Source organism: Bos mutus, chromosome 24 (assembly GCF_027580195.1).
Source record: "Bos mutus isolate GX-2022 chromosome 24, NWIPB_WYAK_1.1, whole genome shotgun sequence".
Classification (NCBI taxonomy): domain Eukaryota; kingdom Metazoa; phylum Chordata; class Mammalia; order Artiodactyla; family Bovidae; genus Bos; species Bos mutus.
The window spans coordinates 8,282,339-8,308,510 of record NC_091640.1 but is presented as its reverse complement, the minus strand read 5'-3'; the positions used below and the strand labels follow the sequence as shown (position 1 = coordinate 8,308,510).

The 26,172-nt window shown below is 36.3% G+C and overlaps 1 protein-coding gene across 10 annotated transcripts in view; it reads left to right on the top strand.

Annotated features, from left to right (window-relative positions):
• CCDC102B (coiled-coil domain containing 102B) overlaps positions 1-26,172 on the top strand; it is a 340,996-nt gene that overhangs the window by 217,677 nt on the left and 97,147 nt on the right. For 4 of the 10 annotated variants that reach the window (XM_070361704.1, XM_070361702.1, XM_005903766.2 and 1 more), the window contains exon 8: positions 16,382-16,485. The exons of the other annotated variants lie outside the window; for them this stretch is intronic. In XM_070361704.1, coding sequence (XP_070217805.1) covers positions 16,382-16,485 — 104 coding nt within the window. The remainder of the gene's footprint in view (positions 1-16,381; positions 16,486-26,172) is intronic. 10 annotated transcript variants of the gene reach the window in all.

Sequence of the window (26,172 nt, the reverse complement as noted above, 5' to 3'; positions counted from 1 at the left end):
CACTTGATATTGCCTTCATCAATTATTACACCTTCTTCAGGGTCTCAGACTCTCCAAACATAAGCTTATCTTTCCAATTTAATTTTTTCAGTACCAAGCACAAAACTTCAACCCCTTGGAGCATACAGTCTATTGATACTATCTTTACATTGTCATTTATCCACCTCCATTTTTTATTTCAATCCTTACTCGTAAATGTGATGTCTCAACATTACAATCCTTTCTCTGCATTATACCTCCATCTCCTTGCCTCCATATCTTTTGCAGACATTCACTTGTGAAACTCAAGCTCTGGTTGAATGCAACCCTCTGCTTTGTCTGCAGCTGCATATGGCACTAGAGAACCGAGTGCTCTGCTAACAGGTCTTGGTTTAAATTCATCTCAAGTAGCATCTTAGTGTTCTAGCGTTAACTTTTCTAAATGACTATTTCACTTCCTCTCTCTTTTACTCCCTCCTCACTCCTCCACTCCTCACTCCTATCAGCTCCTATCTGAGCTGATAATCTTTCTGCTGAATTTACTGAGGGAAAAAAAACAGGAATGTGGAATACAGAATATGCACTCTCACCATCACATCTACTCAACTAATTTTTATCAACTGCAACACCTATATTCTGCCTATATATCTGGTACTATGGATGAAATTTCTCTATTTCTGTATGTGGTCAGCAAATATTTTATATTATATATATATATATATATATAATAGATTACATAGACATATATATGTACAGATTCACATGTATATACATATGCATGTATAAAGATTTTACATATATAATGTTTTAAATAAACCAACTTCCTTTACATACCTCATTGCTGCCACTATTAAATTTTACTCCCTCCCTTTACAGCAAATCCTTGAAAGAGATGTATGATACTAACTTCTTATCTTCATAGCCTTCATTCTCTCTCTAATCATAACAGTGATACTTTTGATCTCTGCCTCTTTACTAATGCAAACTTGTCAAGGTCACAAATGTGCTCCACATTTTTAAAGCCAGAGCTCCATTCTTGGGTTTCATCTTCCTGAAAATATCATAGTAATTTGACACAATCAATCCCATTCTTAAAGTAACTTACTCTCCAGGCTTCTAGAAAAATCAGTGTTTCTTGGGTTTCACCTTCTGCTGTGCTTCTTGATCTCAATCTTGTTTTCATGTCTTCAGCTCTGCATGTGTCTTAACCTAAGACTTAGAAATATTTGATCACAGACTTTGTAGATTTTTAACATGTAAGAGTTTTAGGGATTGTAAAATGACTTTGTATTGAGAGGAGCCTAGCAGGCTACAGTCCATGGGGTCGCACAAGTCAGACATGACTTAGTGACTGAACCACCACCACCACCACAATATAAATGGAGAGTTCAGTTGAGTTCAGTTCAGTCTCTCAGTCATGTCTGACTCTCTGCAACCCCATGGACTGCAGCACGCCAGGCCTGCTGCAACTCCCAACTCCACCACCAACTCCCGGAGTTTACTCGGGGAGTAAACTTGGAGTTTACCACCACTAACTCCCGGAGTTCACTCAAACTCTTGTCTGATGAGTCGGTGATGCCATCCAACCATCTTATCCTCTGTTGTCCCCTTCTCCTCCCACCTTCAATCTTTCCCAGCATCAGAGTCTTTTCAAATGAGTCCATTCTTTGCATGAGGTGGCCAAAGTATTGGAGTTTCAGATTCAGCATCAGTCCTTCCAATGAATATTCAGGACTGACTTCCTTTAGAATGGACTGGCTGGATCTCCTTACACTCCAAGGGATTCTCAAGAGTCTTCTCCAACACCACAGTTCAAAAGCATCAATTCTTTGGTGCTCAGCTTTCTTATTGGTCCAACTCTCACATCCATACATGACTACTGGAAAAACCATAGCTTTGATTTGCTGGCAAAGTAATGTCTCTACTTTTTAATATGCTGTCTAGGTATGTCATAACTTTTCTTCCAAGGAGCAAATATCTTTTAATTTCATGGCTGCAGTCACCCTCTGCAGTGATTGAGAGAGTAAAACTGTTTAAAGTTGGTTTCAGTGACTCAGATTGTAGGCAGTGATTCTATTAAAAGGTGAAAAAAATTTTTGAAAATTTGGAATCTAAATGTTACTCTAGTGAAGGAATGCTTACTACTGTGTCATTGGTTTTCATATGTACAGAACCAGAATATTGTTTTAAGGAATGTGCCTTAAATATTGGTTTCCCATCTGTATTCCATCACTACCCATAAGTCTCCACTGACTTTTGTAGTATTACTAAGGCCATGGTGGTAGTGATGCATTGCAATAAAAGTGTGCTGACTTCATTCTACTTACTATTTAATGGAAAAAATGTTGTCTTTATATTTCAATATTGTATAAGTTTTGTAAATCATGACTATATTTCCATGTACTTGTTCCTTGCTGTTATTTAAATAGCTACTTCCTTATCATCACTGTGAAGCAAAGTTGATCATAACTTATTTTCTACTAGGGAATACACAAAGTACAATATTTTCCTATGTTTTAAACACTTATCCTAATGTGCCATTAAACTTTTTTCTTATATTAAACAGTTCAGTTACTGCTATATATTATTTTAGATAATAGTCATCAAAATTATTCAGACAAAATTAAAGTTTCTTGGTGAAGAGATTTCTGGAACGATATGGTTGTTGGTTTAGTTACAAAATAAACCAAAATTGTAATATAGGCAATTGCAGAAGTTTGGAACTCAGAAACTTAAATGTAATTCAATAAATAATGAGGTGTCCATTTCTGTTCCAGAAATATGTTTAGAAACACTGCACTTTTGCAATCTCTTCTATTTCTTTGACACTTTCATAAGAAGTGGCCAATAACCATTTTTATAGGTGATGTATGCAGAAGTTCATGCCCTAGTCAGCTTGTATCTTCCCTTAATGGAAGAGTATATATTTTAATTATAGATTTTTTAAATTTGAATCTTATTAAAGAAGGATTTCATTTGTTTGGTCTTATTTTCAATGCCAGGAACATGACCCATATAGTTAGGTATGTACTGGTGAACTGGTTTCATTCTTAGGGAAGTTTCAGGATAAGTAACTTCCTCTCTATACATTTTTGTCTTTTTGGAAAACTTGTAATCTGGAAAGGTGTTTGTATCATAGAGGAAAATATTACTTGCTTTTATCATTATAGTTATCTCTCTAGTCCTTGTAGTCCATTTCAGACACTTAGAAGTTTTCCTCTAAGTTAGCAAAACTTATTATCAGATTATGATACTCTCCCTACCCTCCATGGAAAGTGAAGCATTAGTCTTTCAGTTTAGCAGTTAAAATATCACTTGTTTTCACCTCTTAATTTATAAATCTATAGTAATTTAAAATCTACTATATTTTTGTAGTCTTTATAAACATCTTTTTGAAGGCTTTTCATTTTCTCAGTTCAGTTCAGCTCAGTCGCTCAGTCGCATCCGACTCTTTGCAACCCCATGAATCGCAGCACGCCAGGCCTCCCTGTCCATCACCAACTCCCGGAGTTCACTCAGACTCACGTCCATCAAGTCAGTGATGCCATCCAGCCATCTCATCTTCTGTCATCCCCTTCTCCTCCTGCTCCCAATCCCTCCCAGCATCAGAGTCTTTTCCAATGAGTCAACTCTTTGCATGAGGTGGCCAAAGTACTGGAGTTTCATCTTTAGCATCATTCCTTTCAAAGAAATTCCAGGACTGATCTCCTTCAGAATGGACTGGTTGGATCTCCTTGCAGTCCAAGGGACTGTCAAGAGTCTTCTCTAACACCACAGTTCAAAAACATCAATTCTTCGGCGCTCAGCTTTCTTCACAGTCCAACTCTCACATCCATACATGACCACTGGAAAAACCATAGCCTTGACTAGATGGACCTTTGTTGGCAAAATAATGTCTCTGCTTTTGAATATGCTATCTAGGTTGGTCATAACTTTTCTTCCAAGGAGTAAGCGTCTTTTAATTTCATGGCTGCAGTCACCATCTGCAGTGATTTTGGAGCCCAAAAATAAAGTCTGACACTGGTTCCACTGTTTCCCCATCTATCTGCCATGAAATGATGGGACCAGATGCCATGATCTTCGTTTTCTGAATGTTGAGCTTTAAGCCAACTTTTTCACTCTCTACTTTCACTTTCATCAAGAGGCTTTTTAGGTCCTCTTCACTTTCTGCCATAAGAGTGGTGTCATTTGCATATCTGAGGTTATTGATATTTCTCCCGGCAGTCTTGATTCCAGCTTGTGTTTCTTCCAGCCATAAGCAGGGTGACAATATACAGCCTTGACGTACTCCTTTTCCTATTTGGAACCAGTCTGTTGTTCCATGTCCAGTTCTAACTGTTGCTTCCTGACCTGCATACAGATTTCTCAAGAGGCAGGTCGGGTGGTCTGGTATTCCCATCTCTTTCAGAATTTTCCACAGTTTATTGTGATCCATAGAGTCAAAGGCTTTGGCATAGTCAATAAAGCAGAAATTGATGTTTTTCTGGAACCCTCTTCCTTTTTCCATGATCCAGCAGATGTTGGCAATTTGATCTCTGGTTCCTCTGCCTTTTCTAAAACCAACTTGAACATCTGGAAATAACATTGTTTCTCTTTCTAATTTTTGGTATCTAATTATTTTTAATAAGAGTTTGAACCTGAGTTGTAATCAATTAACCAAGAGTACTTTCTGGTTTTTAAATGTTCCATTAGTTTCTAAGTTTCTCTTCATTTTGGGTTTTTTGGATGCAAGTCATGTGGCTTTTAATAAGGTTGCCATTTCCTATGTTTTATGAAGGTCTCACCACACTAATGACACCCCACTCCAGTACTCTTGCCTGGAAAATCCCATGGATGGAGGAGCCTGGAAGGCTGCAGTCCATGGGGTCGCTGAGGGTCTGACACTACTGAGCAACTTCACTTTCACTTTTCACTTTCATGCATTGGAGAAGGAAATGGCAACCCACTCTAGTGTTCTTGCCTGGAGAATCCCAGGGATGGAGGAGCCTGGTGGGCTGCCATCTATGGGGTCGCACAGAGTTGGACACGACTGAAGTGACTTAGCAGCACCACACTAATACACTCTATTGTATTAATAGAAACAGATTTCTCTGACTACTGGTAGATTGTCACCAGTATATGTGGCCGATAGGGTGGCAAGCACTGTTTTAAGTGGGCTAAATTGCTTGAGTATAAAGAGGTGAGGAAGAGTTTTCAAATGATGTTAGGTAAAATTGAGTGGTTTTGTACTGAATTCTCTTGTTCTTAATGCTTATATTACTTTAAGAGTTCTCCAGTTGTAATCACACTTCATATTTGCATTTCTATAACTGATATTTCTGCAATTTCCTTTTTAGTTAAAATAATGAAGAATAATTATATTTTTGTACCCATATTCAACGTTAGTTCGGATTTAAACCTGCTGATTCTATACACGTGATAAGAGATTAAAACTTTGGATAAAAATGGCAATTTCATTTCTTCATTAAGTTTCATGATGCTGGAATTCACTCCAATACCCAAGGGCAAATAGGCACATAGTCCACTGCTCTTGAAAAGCTTCTTTCTGAAAGTAGACATCTGTTGTCTGTTAATTAAGTAACTTACAATAGGGAAGGAAGGATTGTTGGCTCCCTGGGTACTTTAATAATGTTTTCAACTGTTGAGATTCCCAAAGAGGAAAGTGGGAAATATATACCTCAAGATGCTGATCCAATACAAGCACTGTTGTCATGAAAATTAATATTATTTGACAATGTTTTGTCTTCCTTTGTTGTTAGACAAGATATTATTATTCTCTATGCACATTAGATATTGGTCAGATTAATGCAACTTGAATTCAGTTTTAATAAAGATCCATATCAAAAGCCTTGTGAGATACTGCTTACAAATTAAATACCCTTAGTGTTTTGTCACACATTTTGATGAGACTATTCCACTCCATGGAAATAGATGCTCTATAGTTGTCTGTAATTTGGATAAAATTAACACCAATTAAGTCTCCCTTATCAAGATGCTACATGGTAAACACTTGTAATATTGCTGCCCCAGGTGATCCAATGGAATCCTGTAGTGTTCTCTCAACTACACATTTGTCACATAATATCATGGCTTTGATTCTACAGTTGCTGTGGTACTCTGAACAAATTCTCAGTATTGGTCCCTTAGGGCATAAATTAAGACTCATCAGCATTGTAGGATGCCAAACACTTAGCTCTCACTGACCATCATGCAACTTTAATTTATTGAAAAGAAAAATAACTGAGCTAAAATGAACTGTTTAATAGAATGCTTTGTATATAAACAAATAGTCACATAAGATTATGTAGGTCAATACATCTTAAAGCAGTGCCAATAACTATTAGACTTTTAAGGCATCAAGTCCATCCAGTTCAAAAGTTCATTATATAGAGGTAAAGCAATGAAATATTCTAGATTCAAGTGATACAGTTATTTAAGATAACATTCTTAAGAGATCTGGGATTATTGGATATATTCAATTGACTTACTTCTATCATAGCTACCCTAGAATTAATTTTTGTTTGGCCTAATATATAAATATTACAGCAATGGGAATATGCCATATTTACTCTTATTGTCTATGTTAACATTTTTGAGATCTAATTCATATACCATAAAATTACACTTTGAAGTGTTCAGTTCATGGCTTTTAGTAAATCATAGAGTTATCTAACAATTACAGTAATCCAGCTCTCCATTATCAGTCATTCCCCATCTTCACTTTATCCCCAGCCCTTGGCAATCACTAGTCTACTCTCTATCTCTGTGGAATTTTAGACATTCACATAGAGTCATAGAATAGATGGCCTTTTGTAATTGACTCCTTTCAATTTGCATAATGTCTTCAAAGTTCATCCATACTGTCGCATAGATCAATACTTCATTTTTGTATGGCTATACTACAGCTTTTCCTTTTTCAGATGATAAGTATATAGGTTGCTATACTCCTTGGCTACCATGAATAATGCTACTATGAACATTTATTTACAAGCTTTGGTGTAAATGTACATTTTTATTTCCTTTGGAATTGCTGTATCATATAGTAACTGTGTTTACATTTTTAAGACCCACCAAACTCTTTTCCAAAGTGACTGTGCCATTTTACATTCTCACAAGCAATGTTTGAGGGTTCCAATTCCTCTACATTCTCACCACCACTTATCAGAATTCATCTTTTATTACACCACCATCATGGAAGTAAAGTGGTATCCTATTGTGGTTTTGATTTGAATTTCCTTAATGAGTTTTGATTATTTGTAGATTTTCTTGGGAACAATTTATATTCAGGTTCTTTGCCCATTTTTAAAAAGTTGATTTGTTCTGTTTGTATATTCTAAATGCAAGCCCCTTCTCAGATACATGATTTGTAAATACTTTCTGACATGTATATTAACTTTTCAACTTCTTGATAGTTTCATTTGAAACTTTTAGAAATAATTTTAATCAAGTCCAGTTTGTTTATTTTTTCCTTTTGTTGCTTGTGCTCATGGTGTTTTGTGTAAAAGAAGATTGAATATTTCAATGCCCTGTAGATTTACTCCCCTGTTTTCCTAGCATTTTATAGTTTTAGATCTTATATTTAGGTCTGTGACTCATTTTGAGCTGTTGTTGTTTATTAATAGTCATTAAGTCATATCCAGCTCTTTTGCAACCCCATGGACTGTAGCCCACCAGGCTCCTCTGTCCATGGATTTTCCAGGCAAGATTAATGGAGTGGGTTGCCATTTTCTTCTCTAGGGGAATCTTCCTGACTCAGGGATCAAACCCTTGTCTTTTGAATCATAGGTGGATTCTTTTACTGCTGAGTCACTAGAGAAGCCTGTTTGACTTAATTTTTTTTAACTGAGGTAAGGTAGGAGTTCAACTTCAAAATTATGCTTGTGACTATTAGTTGTCCTGGAACTATTTGTTGAAAAGATAATTCTTTATCCCATTGAAATACCTTAACACTCATGTCAAAATCCAGTTGACCCTAAATGTAGTACCTTTTTTCTGGACTCCTGATATACTTTTATTCCACTGACCTAAATGTCTGTCCTTCTGCATTGCCTCGATTACTACAGTTTCCATAAGTACTGAATTCAGAAAGTGTCAGTTCTCCAAATTTATTCTTCTTTTCTAACTCTATTACTGTTTTTATACTTTTGTTGTTGCTAAGAATGTTGGGGTTTTTTCACAGATATATCCACATGTGTTCCCCAAAAGAAGGAAATATAGTCACTTGGAAAATTATTCTGGCTTGGTAGGTATTTTTGAATTTTTTTTTCCTGTTTGTTTTTGTCACTAAGATGACAATAAAGGCTTTGGGGAAGTAACTGATTTAAATTACTGGGAATATAATTTTTATCTTTTATTCACTGTAAGGTCCACTTAGAGAAACTGTCTCTAGGTTTCCCAAAATATAGTTTCTTAAAATAGAAATCTCTCAAATCTGAACCATGTGTCACTTCATCAAGTTACTCAGTTGAACTGTTCACTTAAAAGTTAACATTCCTTTTGCTCTAAAGAGTTTAATTATTATTCAGTTGAGATATATTAGTTTTGTGAACCCTATAGCAACTGCACTGTTACCTTACCTCATTAGCAAATTTATAGTTTATAGACCTCAAAGTTCAACAAATTATTTCAATGATTACATTAATGCATAGCTTACTTGTTTCACATTTTTAAAACATATGACGATTGCTTAGTAGGCAATAAATCATTTCATCATTTTCATATAGATAGCAATATTTGATAACTTGAAATTAATTCTGAAATTGAAAAATATGTAGAATCATGTAACATAAGCTATATACTTAGCAAACTTCTCAAAAGGCAACAACCACTTTCCATCAGAGATCACCAAGAAGTTTCAGTAAAATGTTCCTATTGATTTTGATCTTTTTTTTTTTTTTCCCCAGGTAAACAGTATATTGTGGTATATTCCTTAAGTGGTTCAGAATATTTCAGTTCCAATTAAAAATATCTGGAAAATTAGTCTGTACTAATCATTTATAGTCAACAAGTTGTCATACTCACTTATTTCTTACAAAGACTTCATTACATGAGTTTAGGGAATTTGTTAACAGGTTACTTACCTGAGGGCTTCCATGGTGGCTCAGTGGTAAAAGAATCTTCTTGCCATTGCTGGAGACGCAAGTTCAGTCCGTCATCCAGGAGGATCCCCTGGAGAAGGAAATGGCGACCCACTCCAGTATTCTTGCCTGGAAAACTCCATGGAGAGAGGAGGTTGATGGGCTATAGTCCCACCAACAAAAAGTCGGACACGACTTAGCTACTGAACAGCAACAACACTTACCTGAAGTTGTGCGATCCTTCATTACCTTAATCAAATCCTGAACTGGAGAGATTATGAAGACACCCCACTATGGATGCCCTGGAGCAGACTGGCCAGAAGACCCAATACTAAACATGTCAGTTCAGTGACGGGAATGGGTCCTGCTCCATTACTAATGGAAAGATGAATCAAAACTGATTATCAATCATTTCCAGTTCAATTTAGGTAAGGACTTACAGTAAAAATAAAAATGGGTCTATGAGCTGTTGTCTGCAGCATCTAACAGGCTTTCCTTTTCTAGTCTTTATTTCATTTTCCTCTTTTCAAGGATAGAGATAAATAGTTTACATAAATTGCAAGTCCTTTTTAGTTGAAGTCACTGTCTCCATATTACCAAGTCTTAGACTATAGCCAAACCTTGTTATATTGCCATTTTGATCAAGCTTGTATACATGGTTTAAGCATATTTTTCTTGAATCACAAATTTTTGGGAATCTACCCAGATTTCAGCCAGACTGGTTGGGGCCTTACCAGAGAAGCAATTGGAACAATGCAGTTATTATACTCAACAATATTATACTCAACAGTAAATATTGAACTGAATTTATCTGGGATATGGAAGTTTCAGGACATCAAGGCTATAGAATTTGCAAATTATGGTCTTTCTTGGCAAAGACATTTAACAAAAGTAGAAGGGCATCTGTTGCTTTAGCCTACCCAGCATCCATTTATTCTTCTTTTTATACATGCAAACACTATTCTAAGCACTTGAAATCTATATATGAATAAAATGAATATCCCTTTTGCAAGGAATTTTCATTCCAGTGAACAGAGACCAAGACAATTCATATATAAATCATATGACTCCTGGAGGAAAAAAGCAGTGTTCTTGTTTTCAGTGCAGGCTGCAATATTAAATATGATGTCTGGCCTCAGATTTGAATAAATACGTGGAAGATGTTAATGAAAGTTAATCATCCAGATAACTGTTGAACAGAGGTTCCAGGAAGAAGGAACAGTGAGTCAAAGTCCCTGATGGGAATGATCAAATAGAGAAAAAACAGGATAATATATGAGAGAGCACCCTGTATTGATGAAAGTATGTGTGTCCTTGAGTAGGTGAAAGAGGATGGCATCTGGTGCACAAATGGGGACAGGGAAAGTGTGTGTGTGCGTGTGCAGCAGTTGCAAGAAGCTCACAGTCTCTGAGAGATTTCACCAACAGTTCATTCCTTACTTCATATCAGAATTTATAACTGTGAGTGAGGAAAATAACTTCTGTCACTTTTATTTGATAGAGATTTTGTTTTTTAATTAGATTGTTTTTGTGTTTAAAAAATCTTATATTGGAGCATATTTGACTTAAATGTTCTGTTTCTGGTATACTTCAAAGTGACTCAGTTACACATATACATATATCTAATCTGTTCTTTTTCAGATTCTTTTCCCATATAGATTCTACAGAGTAGAGTTTCCTGTGCTATACAGGAGGTCCTTGTTGATTATCTATTTTATATACAATAGTATAAATATATTAATTACAACCTAATTTATCTCTGCCCCTTTGGTAACCATAAGTGTGTTTTCTAGGACTGTCTTTTATTTTGTAAATAAGTTCATTTGTAGTGGAATTATTTGTATGTGGGATCATTTTTTAGATTCCACATACAAGTGATATCATAGGATAGTTGTCTTTCTCTTACTTCACTTAATATGATCATCTCTAGATCTATCCATATTGCTGCAAGTGTCATTATTTCACTCCTTTTTATTCCTCAATAATACTCCATTGTATATATGTACCACATCTTCTTTATCCATTCGTCTGCCTACAGACATTTAGGTTACTTCCATGTCTTGATTATTGTAATCAGTGCTGCAGTGAACATTGGGGTGCGTATATCTTTTCAAAGTATGGTTTTCTCCATATATATGCCTGAGAGTAGGATTGTTGGATCAGATGGTACCCTAGTTTTAGCTCCTTAAGGAACCTCCATTCTGATTGCCATAGTGGCTACACCAGTCTACATTTCCATCAACAGCGTGCTGTACACCCTCTGCAGCACTGTAAGTTGGTAGAATTTTTGGTGATGGCCATTTTGAATAGTATGAGGTGATGCCTCACTGTAGTTTTAATTTGCATTCTCTAATAGAGATGTTGAGTATCTTTTCATGTAACTTACCTTTTGGCCATCTGTATGTCTTCTTTAGAGGAATGTCTATTTAGATCTTCTGTCCGTTTTTTAATATATTTTTTTGCTCTGGAGGTACATAAGCTATTTGTATATTTTGGAGATTAATCTCTTGTCCATCCTATCATTTACAAATATTTTCTCCCACTTTGTGGGCTGTGTTTTCATTGCTTATTTTTTCCTTTGGTATGCAAAAGCTTGTAAGTTTAACTAGATCCCATTTGTTTATTTTTGCTTTTGTTTTCATTATTTTCAGTGGTGGATCAAAAAAGATCTTGCTGTGATTTATGTCAAAAAGTGTTCTGCCTGTGTTTTCTTTTAAGGGTTCTGTAGTATCTGGTCTTACATTTAGGGCTTTAATCCCGTTTGAGTCCAGGTGACACTAGTGGTAAAGAACCCATCTGCCAATGCAGGAGACTAAGAGACCTGAGTTCAGTCTCTGAGTCAGGAAGATCCCCTGGAGGAGGGCATGGCAACCCACTCCAGTATTCTAGCTGGGAGAATCCCATGGACAGAGGAGCCTGGTGGGCTATGGTCCACAGGGTAGCAAAGAGTCAGACACAACTGAAGCACCTTTCCATGCGTTCACAGTGTTAGATAATGTTCTAATTTCATTCTTTTACATGCAGCTGTCCAGTTTTCCCAGAACCACTTATTGAAGACATTCTTTTCTCCATCGTATATTCTTGCCTCCGTTGTTGCAGATTAATTGACCATATGTGTGTGATTAGACATAAGAGATGTGGGTTTGATCCCTGGGGTCAGGAAGATCCCCTGGAGAAGGGAATGGCAACCCATTCCAGTATTCTTGCCCAGAATATCCCCATGGACAAAGGAACCTGATGGGTTACAATCTGTAGGGTTGCAAAGAGTCAGACATGACTGAAGCGGCATAGCACATGTGATTAGAATCAGATGTGAGCCAAGTCTTTGAGGTAAGGACTGAATTCCACATTGGGCATTTTCCATTGCATTTTCAACATCCTTAAAGTTAAATGTTATTTTTTATTGTAAATTTTATAAAAATTTAACAGATTTAGAAGAACATTTCCACCAGTATTTTGTATCATTTTGCTTTTTCTTTATATGTTATTTAATACAAGAAATGTAATGAATTACTCATAATATTGTGAGCTTTTTTTCCCAAAGTTAAATATCGTGAAATAGCATTATGAAGCCTAGTTAAACATTTTAATGTCAGCAGAATGTTCTATCAGAATGATGAACTATAATTAAACATGAAACTTTCAGTAACCATTCAGGTCAATTTGACTTTTTCATGAACATAATAAAAAATATTTGAGCAAAAAGAGCTTTTGTGTGTCTCATATTATTTTTCAGACATTTCAATACATGATAACTTCTTAAAAACATGAATGTCAACACTTCTGGAATATATTTCCAAAATGCATTACAAATTTATTCCGATTATCCCAGTTTCAAATATAATAAACAACTTAAGCTCTTTATTTTTCAGTTCAGTCACTCAGTTGTTTCTGACTCTTTGTGATCCCATGAATCGCAGCACGCCAGGCCTCTCTGTCCATCACCAAGTCCCGGAGTTTACCCAAACTCATGTCCATTGAGTTGGTGATGCCATCCAACCATCTCGTCCTCTGTTGTCCCCTTCTCCTCCTGCCCTCAATCTTTCCCAGCATCAGAGTCTTTTCAAATGAGCCAGCTCTTCGCATCAGGGGGCCAAAGTATTGAAGTTTCAGCTTCAACACTTTATTCTTTGTTGTACCAAAATATTCCTTAAATATCTAATAATAGCTATCTGTAATTAAGTTATCCAGTTAGTTCCCATATTTTCCCACATTGGCATTCCTAAAGTCCAAAAGGGTAGAATAAAAGATGAAAATTTATAAACTGAAAAAAATACAAAAAGGTAATATTTCTCATTGATTTATTAAGTCATCTGGGAATTGTCCCAGGTAATGCCAAATAGATGGGTTTTTTTCCAAGTAGATATTTGGAAGGGTATGAAAATATGAAATAATCTAATAGTCCATAATAATAATTGTCAATCATTATTAGCCTGTTACTTTATTCTTATCATTTTTATCCTGATAGAAAATATTTAATGAGTCATGAATGTTGAGCATTGATTCCTCCCTAAATAATGAAATTTGTTGTAAGACTGAAGAGGCAAAATTAGTCTATATGCTAAATAGTCTGGGCCTACTAGAATTTTCATTGGAAGGACTGATGCTGAAGCTGGAACTCTAATACTTTGGCCACCTGATGCTAAGAACTGACTCACTGGAAAAGACCCTGATGCTGGGAAAGATTAAGGGCAGGAGGAGAAGGGCACAACAGAGGATGAGACGGTTGGATGGCATCACTGACTCAATGGACATGAGTTTGAGCAAGTGCCAGGAGTTGGTGATGGACAGGGAGGCCTAGCGTGCTGCAGTCCATGGGGTCACAGTCGGACGTGACTGAACAATTGAACTGAACTAAAATTTGTAAGAACTTTTAAGTAATGCATAAATATTTGTACTCTAATAAATACGTCTGTAACATTTCTCTAACAAAATAGACAACACTATTGATTTGAATAACTTCAAGTAAAATACAATGATTAAATCCAACATAAGCATAATATATTAAATACATGTTACATTAACTGCAGAAAAATGAGAACTAGAGAAATGTAGAAGATCTGTAAAAAAAAATTTCTGGTTCAACATTTATATAAAGTAGAAACAAGAAAAAGCGAAGTCCACAAAAACCTGCACAGGTTAGATAAGAGAGAACTTTTATGGTAAGAAAATAAACTTTAAAATAGTGGATGTCAAAAGAGTGTGGGTATTACTAAAATTGTCTCAATGATTGACATTCAAAAATAAAAAATTATTTCAGAGTTAATTTTGATATACTTTAACAATGTTTACTTCATGGGCACAAATAATTGATAGGAAAAGGTTTACAGAATGGTATTACTCCATGAAGTTATGAAAAGGAATAGCTTTTTAGTCCTGGAAGATAATAATACCAACTCAACTCTATAGAATTCTACTGTTTAAAATGTTTTAACTTGAATAACACTGGCCAAGGAATCAGAGAATTGGGATCAGTTTTCATATTTAGCAATATTTTGACTCTGTACATACTAAGGAAGATTTCATATTTAATAAAATTGTAAGAATAATCAAAATTATCACACTGACCTTATTTTACTATAGTGCCACAGCTCAGCAGTCTTTGGAGAGATAAGATTTTTGTCTTAAAGTTGTTTCTATATCCATAAAAATGTCCAGATGATTTTGAAATATTCAACTGGATGAATATGGTTGCTAGATCTTGTAAAGAAAAGACAACAGTAAAAGTATCCAAAACCTACCCCATGGAAACTCCACTCAGGCTAACAACTTGACAACTTAATTAACTGTTTATTACAATGTGCTTATTTAGATAAAAAATAAAATTGTATCAATAATACAATACCTCATACCATATAGAAAAGTTAATCCCATCTTGATCTAGGACTTAAATGACAAATACAAAGCCTTAACAAATTTTAGTTGACAATATAGATTAATATTTTTCTAAGCTTTGAATAGGGAAGTATTTTTAGCATCATTAAATACATCCCAACTGTAATAGAAAATAGATAAATGTTTAGTAAAATAACATTTACCCAAAGATCTCTTAAATAAAATGGAAAAAATAAGTTATAAACTTGATAATACTTGGTGAAGATACTCAGAACACTTACAACTGACAAAGGGTTAGTGTCAAGATTACAGCACAAACATGTACAGGTTGAAAAAAGAAAAGAGCTCCAAATAGGGTCATGAGCAGAAGACCTGAATAGGAATGAGAGAAAGACACTGAACCAATAAAAATATAAAGAGGTATTGACCCTAATTTATTTAGCAAGGATTGGCAAAAGTTTTACCATCTCACATTGAGCACATCTGTCCCAGGACTTGACAATCAGGAGACCATCTAATTGCCTTTGTGAGGGAAGTTAGTAAACTGCTTTGGGAGACACTTTAGCTTTATCTTTTATAAAATTCAACATTAAAAAATACAACCTGAAAATTCTCTTACGTATGTCTTTAGAGACTACATTGCACATATACATCAGGAGTTACACATGCAAAAGTCCACAGCAGCTCAAGGCTGCAAACAGTCTACTACTCATGAACAAGAGGGTGGTTACTGTCTTAGCATTACTGTGCAGTATAATCGTGTAAAACAGAACAGGGCTACAGAGAGACACTCATGTAGATGAGTCTTAGCAGTTGAAGTATCAGATAATTATAAACAGCATAATACCCATTTTTTTATGTGTAAGTTAAAAACAACTAAAAGAATACATGTTAAAGGATATTTCTGTTTGTACCTTTTTGTTCCTTATATATATGAACTTACCAGGTGGTGCAGTAGTAAAGAATCCACCTGCCAGTGCAGGAGATGCAAGAGACACAAATTCGACCCCTGGGTCAGAAAGATCCCCTGGAGAAGGGAATGACTACCCACTCTAGTATTCTTGCCTGGGAAATCCCATGGACAGAGGAGTCTGGTGGTCTGCAGTCCATGAGGTCATGAAGAATCAGACACAACTTACCACACACACACACATATATATACTATACTTAAATATATGTATAAATACACACATGAAAACAGAACCATTTGCAAAGTCATGGTAATAATAAGGTAGGGGAGCCCATGTTAGAAACAAGGCAAGAATGCCAAGATAGAAAAGATTCTGCCAAATATTCTAGAGTCCATGTGGATGTTTATTATTAAATATGTGAACTAATTTTATAATTAAGAATAATATTACTATGTATTCATGCATATATACAAAATAATTTCATGCCTAAGAATGTGTTACACAAAAAACAGAGCTTGTTTTTAGAGATTTTCTTATTTCAGTCATCATACCTGAAGCATTTTTCTATTTTGCTTTCAGCTTGATGATTTCCTGAATCAGATCCATAAGCTCCAGAGATCTTTGAATGAACAGAAAGAAACAAATGAAAACTTGGAAATTAAACTCAGGCACTTACAAAATCGGTAATTATTTCATAAAACATGTTGAATTCAAGATTGGGACCTTAGATAAGGAAATCTTGATGTTTTATCCCTCATAATTTCCTTAACAACCTGAATATCCAATGACAGATGAATGGATAAAGAAGATTTGGTGCATATATACAATGGAATATTACCCAGCCACTAAAAGGAATGAAACGGGTTCATTAGTAGAGATGTGGATGGACCCAGAGTCCATCCATACATATAGAATGAAGTTAAGTCAGAAAGAGAAAAATAAATGTCATACATGAATGCATATATGTGGAATCTAGAGAAATGGTGCAGATGAACCTATTTCCAAGGCAGAAATGGAGACACAGGCATAGCAAATGGACATGTGGATGCGAGGCAGGGTGGGACAAACTGGGAATTGGGATTGACATACACACACTACCCTGTGTGAAATATATAGCTAGTGGGAACCTGCTATAAACACAGGGGGCTCGCTTGGTGCTCTGTGATGACCTAGAGGGGTGGGATGGGGTGGGGAGGGAAGGAGACCCAGGAGGGAGGGGACATATGTATACTTCATTATAGAGCAGGCACTACCATTGTAAAGCAATTATATTCCAGTAAAAAAAAAAAAAAATAATGTAGTTATTAGAAACATTAAAAGAAACTTAAATATATAGGCTGCTTAACTCTTATTAATATTTGTCCTAATAAATGTTACACTATAATAAAGATAGTTTAAATATCACACAAAATCAACTTTAGTTCTAAAGGAATAAAATTTCTGAAAGACAGAGGGAGCTTTCAGAATACATTTTACATAAATAGAAGGAGTTACAATACTTGTAAGAAAATATAAGTTGTAAGCCATTCAGTTCGCTGGACAGTGGATAAGAGAATCACTGTACTTAAGTAAAGCAGTGGTTTAAGTAACTGATAGACAAAGACACATACGCATAATCTATATGGTAGGAGTGGTATGTTCTGCGAAAAATGTTTTCAGCCCAGAGATCAGTCAACTTGGGATAGTTCTTCATAAAAGGTAAAAATGGACAGAGGTGTCAGATACTGTGGATTTACACTCCAACTGATACAAATAATCTCAGAAAAGTAACGAATCACCTGGGACTGACGTTAAGGAAAAGCCAAGTTCCTCAAACTGAGAGGGCTTTTGACTTTCATCTGGATAAATAGTTTGCAGTAACGTCGTGGAAAAGTCCTCCAGTATCGGAAAGTAGTATCAAGGTATAAATCAGGTGGAAATAAAGCTGTGATTTCCTTTCAGTTGCATGAACAAAAGCAAAGCACAAAATTGCACATAGAGGAGTATTTGAGACTCTTATAAAGTATAGTTTACTGCGTCATTCATATTTGTGTTTAGTTTTTAGATAAAGAAATTTACTTAAACAACATTATGTAATCCTACCTAGCTATTTCCAAAGAAGCAGACCTGGTCTTCCTCTTTTCCCACTAGTGGGAATGAATATTTATTAATCGATTTGTAAAGAAAGCTTTCTCTTGTCTGATCATCTAGTTTGTCTCTTTGTAAAAGACTGTATCGTTACCTCTAGGCTCCAGGGACAAAGAGGCCAGTCAGTGGCCTTCCACTGACCACTGCGTGTGCCCTGGCCAGAGGTGGGGTCCCAGGATGGGCCCCATGACCCGTAAAGTTCTATTAAGCTTTGTCTTAAGTCTCACTTAGTTCTTAACAAAAATTGTTTGGCCAATTTGATTTTATTTTTACCTGGAGACAATTTCTTACTTTGAGACTGCCTTCTCTATGTCCTCTGAAATCTGCTTTAAATTTTTATTTTTTTCACTTATTTTTCTCTTACAAACACTCATCCCACAGGCTTTGACATTCTGCCTGGGACTCTTGCTGATTAGACCCACAGGTTGACCACATGTTTTGGTTTCCATGTGCTCACAGATGACACTGTTCCTCATCATTGCAACAGTGCATAAATGTCTCCCTGTCTCCAGTGGCAATGGCTTCACTGCTTTTCCACCAGCGCTAATAGCCTCTTTATCATCTTTCCAGTGTCTACTTGTTGATGTCCCTAAACCAGTGCCACCTATTTTGTTGTGGCAGCATCTCACGACCAGATACCAACGTCTGTTTGAGATCTCTAGTGTTGCAACATGAATTAACCCCAATATTTAATTGCCTAAAACATTAACCACAGTTCTTTGGGTTTGCTCCTTCATGTAGATGAGGTGGGGTTTACACTGGCAGCTGCATTCCACAGAGCTCTCTGGGGCTAGAATGTCCACAATAACCTCACTCCTATACCTGGTACTTCAGCAGGGGTGAGAAATGCCCATTGTCTGTTGGGTCTCTCCCTTGTCCTGAGGAATCGTGCTGGGGAGTTTCCCAGCACCCCTTCCTCCAGATTCTATTGGCATAGGTATCATGACATTTTATCCCCAAATACTTTATAAATCTCTTTAAAAAAACATCTTCCTGCAAAATCACTATATGCATTATCAGACCTACAAAAACTCACAGTTGTAGCCCCCAGCTGATTAGACTTTGCCCCTACCCGCATTCCTCTGGCTTAATCAGATACACTTTGCTATATTATTATTTCTATGACCTTGAGCATGTTACTTATTGTAGAACTCTAGAACACCCCCTTAAGGACTGAATAAAATAATGTTTAAGAAACATCTGACAGAACACATGACATTAATAAATATGCAACAAATATTAGTTTATTCATCTCACTCTACTTTTTAAGAGGCAATTTCCTCCAGAGAAAATACATTTAGAGAGCAAATTTTTATGGAAAGAAAATATACTGGAAAGAAATCTTGGAAATGCCTCCCAGAAAAATGTTAAATACTAATGCTACTTGCCCTTGACTTCAACTACATAAATCTTAGCTTCCTATTAGGTATGTTTTCTTACTTATTTTGAAATGTCTTTGTGATTATTCACATTTTCACTAGACAGCATTTATAGTAATAATGATCTTGACATTATATACCTGAAACTCCGTATATTAGATTAGAAAAATGTCAGGAACAATATTATGATATAAAAAGATAGGCATTAACCAGTAAAATAAATGTCAAGTTTTCTGTTTAAATATTGTTAACTCTCATTGTAGGGAAATGTTTAGAATTGTACCTATCAGAAAACTCTCAGAATAAAAGAAAGTTGAAACCTAAATATTTTAATTAGAACACTCATAATCACATTAATGAAGAAACCTCAGTACTATTTTAAAGAATACCCCTTTGCATTAATTGTAATATCAACCAGTTTTAAATATAAACATTTAAAAACAGAACTACAGTAACTTAAGCATAGTTTATATTGAACAACCTAAAAAAAGGATATTACAGTGGGGAATGTTTATTATTATATTGCTGCTGCTGCTAAGTCACTTCAGTCATGTCCGACTCTGTGCGACCCCATAGAGAGCAGCCCACCAGGCTCCCCCGTCCCTGGGATTCTCCAGGCAAGAACACTGGAGTGGGTTGCCATTTCCTTCTCCAATGCACGAAAGTAAAAAGTGAAAGTGAAGTCGCTCAGTCATGTATGACTCTTAGTGACCCCATGGACTGCAGCCCACCAGGCTCCTCCATGCATGGAATCTTCCAGGCAAGAGTACTGGATTGGGGTGCCATTGCCTTCTCCGTATTACCATTGATTTATGTCAAATATGAAATGATATATACAGAATATGTGATTTCTATCTTATGACAGTGCTCTTGGAGATATTTATAGAAATACAGGAAATGGGTTGTTAGCTTACTTTAAATCAAACTTGAAAATATGATACTGTCTTCAGATCCCAAGAGGAGCTTAGAGGTTAGACTTTAAAGATTGGTGTCCAACTAACATACACATTGTACACATTTCTGTCTAAAATGCAAAGAACTTCTGTGTGCCCCCTGGCTTGGCCCCTGGTTACTTCTAAGACTGAGAACTGTGGCTGATGTGGGAAGGAAATGATCTCTAAACCTTCTCACCTTGGGAAGTGAAGTGAAATGAAAGTCACTCAGTCGTCTCCGACTCTTTGCGACCCCATGGACTATAGTCCATGGACTTCTCCGGGCCAGAATACCTGGTCCCTTTGTACCACTCTCTTCATTGTGGCTGAACTTCAGGTATGACCCAGTGAAAAGCGTGAGAATGATACTGTTTCTAATCTGAATACATTTTCATCTTGTTGGCATGACCCATTTCTAAAGATGTACACAGACGATTTTTATTTGCCTCATAAATTGTTGTGAAGATAGTAATATTTTCTAATGTTACCTGCAAATATCTAGTTTCTATATCTTCAAATGAAAGCTAAATTTTATATTCATTTTTGGAACATAACTAGTGAAGGAACATTTGAAAATTTCTACTCTCATGGAAGAAGATTCTGCTGGTTAGAAAAGAATAATTTTTAGAGATATGTTCATACATCTATTATATGCAATATATCCACCAAAGAAAAACACTACAAAGATTTATTCAGAAGCAAACTGACAGACCAATATAATTATTTTTTACAAGCAGCTTGGCAAGTTTAACTAGGAAAACAATTTCTATACTGAATGTAATATTGTTCTTATTTGAGCATATCTCGCCTTTGAATGTATTCTGTTGGGGGAAAAAAACTTCTCAGTCCAGCTTGAACCACAGAGTGAGGTATCAATCTTTGGCAAATGTGATGTGAAAGAGACTGTCCTATTCAGCAGCTACATTGATGGCTCAGATAAACAAAAGTAGTAAATATATAATTCTACATTATTGTGTTAGAAATAAAAATGGTTCTAAAGAGAATGTAATCAGGCAAAATTTAAAGCATAAATCACATAGTAAAATATACTGATATAAGAAAGGGCTGCTGAAACACAAATATTAATATTGGATTTCATTTTTCACCCTATAGGCAGTACCTTACATGCTTTATGAGATAGAAATTAGAATCTCTACTTTACAGGTGAGAAACAGTGGCTTTAATGAATACATGATTAACTTAAGTGTCATATGCAAGTCTGTGGATTGGAAAAGACCTTTCACTTTAGACTTGTCAGAATTACAGAACTGATGGTTGGAAACTGTCAGACGTGCATAAGACATTTAAACAATTCCTTTCATCCTTTAAACTTTCTGTTTTCTCACCTGTAAAATGGAGTTAACAATGCCTGTTAAACCTAACCTACCACTTAAAAGAATGAGAAAAAGGACAAACAAAACCTAAAGTCAGAAAAAGGAAGAAATAATAAAGATCAGAGAGGGAATAAAATATCTATTAAAAGAACAAGAGAAAATCAATAAAACAAAGAGCTGGTTCTTTTAAATGATAAACAAGATGTACAAACCTCTCACCAGACTAACCAAGAAGGAAAGAGATAACCCAAATAAAATAAGAAATGAAAAAGGATACACAGCAATGATACTGCATAAATAGAAAAAACTACAAGGGAATACTATGAACAATTATATGTCAAAAAGTTCAGTGACCTAGAAGAAATGGACAAGTATCTATAAACATACAGCCCATCAAAATGAATCACTAATAGGTAATTTGAATAGATCAATCACTAAAAATGAAATAGAACCTGTAATCTAAAAACTCCCTACAAACAAAAGTCCAGGACCACATGGCTTCATAGATGAACTCTACCAAACATGCAAAGAACTTATCCTTCCCAAACTCATCCAAAAAACTGAAGAGGAGGGAACACTCTCAAAGACATTCTATGAAGCCACCATGACTCTAATATTAAAACCAGACAAAGACATCCCCAAAGAAGATAATTACAGGCCAATATCTTTGACTATAAATGCAAAAATTCTCAACAAAATATTAGCAAGCCAAATCAATAACATATATAAAGGATCATACACCATGAACAAGTGATACTCATCCTAAGTTCACTAGGATTGTTCAACATACACAAAGTAATCAATGCAATGCACCACATAAATAAAAGGCTAAAACCATGTGATCATCTAAATGCAGAAAAAGCATTTGACAAGGTTCAACAGCCGTTTATGATAAAAACCCTTACCAAAGTAGGGACAGTGGGAACGTATCTCAACATAATAAAAGCTATTTATGAAAGACCCACGGCCAATATAATACTCAATTGTGAAAAGTTGAAAGCCTTCCCACTAAAGTCTGGAACAGGACAAGGATGCCCCCTCACCTCTGCTATTCAACACAGTACTGGAAGTCCTAGTCACAGCAATCAGACAAAGACAAGGTTTCCAAATTGGAAGGAAAGTGGTAAAATTGTCATCATATGTAGATGATATGATACTATGTACAGCAAACTCTAAACACGCCACACAGAAACTACTACAACTGATAAATTCAGCAATGTAGCAGGATAAAAATTAACATATAGAAGTTAAAATATTAGAAAGGGAACATAAAAAAATACTTTTAAAAACTGCATCCCCAAAATAAAATGCTTAAGAATAAACCTGACCAATGAGGTAAAAGACTTATATACTAAGAACTATAAAATATTATAAAGAAAACTGAAGATAATCCAAAGAAATAGAAAGGTATCTCCAGGTACTTATATTGGAAGAATTAATATTGTTAAAATGCCAAAAGTGCCCCAAAAAACTGCCAGATTTAATGTGATCCCTATCAAATTACCCGTGATATTCTCACAAAACTAAATAAATAATCCTAAAATTCCTGTGGAAAAGACCCAGAGTTACCAAAGCAACCCTGAAGAAAAAGAACAAGGCAAGAGACATAACCCTTCCAGACTTCAGACTACATTATAAAATTACAGTAATCAAAACAGCATGTTATTGGTACAAAAAACATATGGATCAATGGAACAGAATAGAGAGCTCAGAAATAAACCCATATAGCTATGGTCAAAACCTTTAAAGGAGACAAAAATATACAAAAAGGAAAAAGTCTCTTCAGCAAGTGGCAGGGAGAAAGTTGGACAGCCACAAGCAAATCAAAGTAACAACACATCCTCTTACCATATCAGTTCATTCAGTTCAGTCACTCAGTCATGTCCGACTCTTTGCGACCCCATGAATCACAGCATGCCAGGCTTCCCTGTCAATCACCAACTCTCGGAGTTCACTCAAACTCATGTCCATCGAGTAGGTGATGCCATCCAGCCATTTCGTTTTCTGTAGTCCCCTTCTCCCTCCTGCCCCCAATCCCTCCCAGCATCAGGGTCTTTTCCAATGAGTCAACACTTCGCATGAAGTGGCCAAAGTATTGGAGTTTCAGCTTCAGCATCAGTCCCTCCAATGAACACCCAGGACGGGTCTCTTTTAGGATGGACTGGTTGGATCTCCTTGAAGTCCAAGGGACTCTCAAGAGTCTTTTACAACACCACAGTTAAAAAGCATCAATTCTTCAGTGCTCAGCTTTCTTCACAGTCCAGCTCTCACATCCATACATGACCACTGGAAAAACCATAGCCTTGACCTGATGGACCTTTGTTGGCGAAGTAATGTCTCTGCTTTGAATATGCTATCTAGGTTGCTCATAACCTTCCAAGGAGTAAGAGTCTTTTAATTTCATGGCTGCAATCACCATCTGCAGTTATTTTGGACAGAAATGGTATGGACCTAAGCAGAAGATATTAAGAAGAGGTGGCAAGAATACACAGAAGAACTGTACAAAAAAGAGCTTCACTACCCAGATAATCACGATGGTATGATCACTCGCCTAGAGCCAGACATCCTGGAATGTGAAGTCAAGTGGACCTTAGAAAGCATCAGTATGAACAAAACTAGTGGAGGTGATAGAATTCCAGTTGAGCTATTTAAAATCCTGAAAGATGATGCTGTAAAAGTGCTGCACTCAATATGCCAGCAAATTTGGAAAACTCAGCAATGGCCACAGGACTGGAAAAGGTCAGTTTTCTTTCCAATCCCAAAGAAAGGCAATGCCATAGAATGCTCAAACTACCACACAATTGCACTCAACTCACACGCTAGTAAAGTAATGCTCAAAATTCTCCAAGCCAGGCTTCAGCAGTACATGAACTGTGAACTTCCAGATATTCAAGCTAGTTTTAGAAAAGGCAGAGGAACCAGAGATCAAATTGCCAACATCTGCTGGATCATGGAAAAAGCAAGAGAGTTCCAGAAAAACATCTACTTCTGCTTTATTTACTATGCCAAAGCCTTTGACTGTGTGGATCACACAATAAACTGCAGAAAATTCTGAAAGAGATGGGAATACCACACCACCTGACCTGCCTCTTGAGAAATCTATATGCATGTCAGGAAGCAACAGTTAGACCTGGACATGGAACAGACTGGTTCCAAATAGGAACAAGAGTATGTCAAGGCTGTATATTGTCACCCTGCTTATTTAACTTATATGCAGAGTACATCATGAGAAATGCTGGGCTTTAAGAAGCACAAGCTGAAATCAAGATTGCCGGGAGAAATATCAATAACCTCAGATATGCAGATGACACCACCCTTATGGCAGAAAGTGAAGAGGAACTAAAAAGCCTCTTGATGAAAGTGAAAGTGGAGAGTGAAAAAGTTGGCTTAAAGCTCAACATTCAGAAAACTAAGATCATGGCATCTGGTCCCATCACTTCATGGCAGATAGATGGGGAAACAGTGGAAACAGTGTCAGACTTTATTTTTTTGGGCTCTTACCATATCAGATCAGTCGCTCTGTCATGTCCGACTCTTTGTGACCCCATGAATTGCAGCACGCCAGGCCTCCCTGTCCATCACCAACTCCCAGAGTTCACCCAGACTCATGTCCATCAAGTCAGTGATGCCATCCAGCCATCTCATCCTCTGTTGTCCCCTTGTCCTCTTGCCCCCAATCCCTCCCAGCATCAGAGTCTTCTCCAATGAGTCAACTCTTCGCATGAGGTGGCCAAAGTACTGGAGTTTCAGCTCTGGCATCACTACTTCCAAAGAAATCCCAGGGCTGATCTCCTTCAGAATGGACTGGTTGGATCTCCTTGCAGTCCAAGGGACTCTCAAGAGTCTTCACCAACACCACAGTTCAAAAGCATCAATTCTTTGGCGCTCAGCCTTCTTCACAGTCCAACTCTCACATCCATACATGACCACAGGAAAAACCATAGCCTTGACTAGACGAACCTTTGTTGGCAAAGTAATGTCTCTGCTTTTCAATATGCTATCTAGGTTAGTCATAACTTTCGTTCCAAGGAGTAAGTGTCTTTTAATTTCATGGCTGCAGTCACCACCTGCAGTGATTTTGGAGCCCAGAAAAATAAAGTCTGACACTGTTTCCACTGTTTCCCCATCTATTTCCCATGAAGTGATGGGACCGGATGCCATGATCTTCATTTTCTGAATGTTGAGCTTTAAGCCAACTTTTTCACTCTTATCACACACACACACACACACACACACACACACACACACACACAAATCAAAATGGCTTAAAGACTTAAACCTAAGACATGACGCCATACAACTCCTAGAAGAGAACATAAGCAAAACATTCTCTGATGTAAATCATACATATGTTTTCTTAGGTCAGTCTCCCAAGGCAATAGAAATTTTAAAAAAAGAGATCTAATCAAACTCACAAGCTTTTGCGCTCTATTGAAAACCATAAACAAAATGAAAAGACAACCTACAGAATGGGAGAAAATATTTGCAAATGATTGCAACCAACAAAGGCTTGATTTCCAAAATACACAAATACCTCAGACAATTGAATGACAAACAAACAAACAAACAAACAGCCCTATCTAAAAATGGACAGGAGA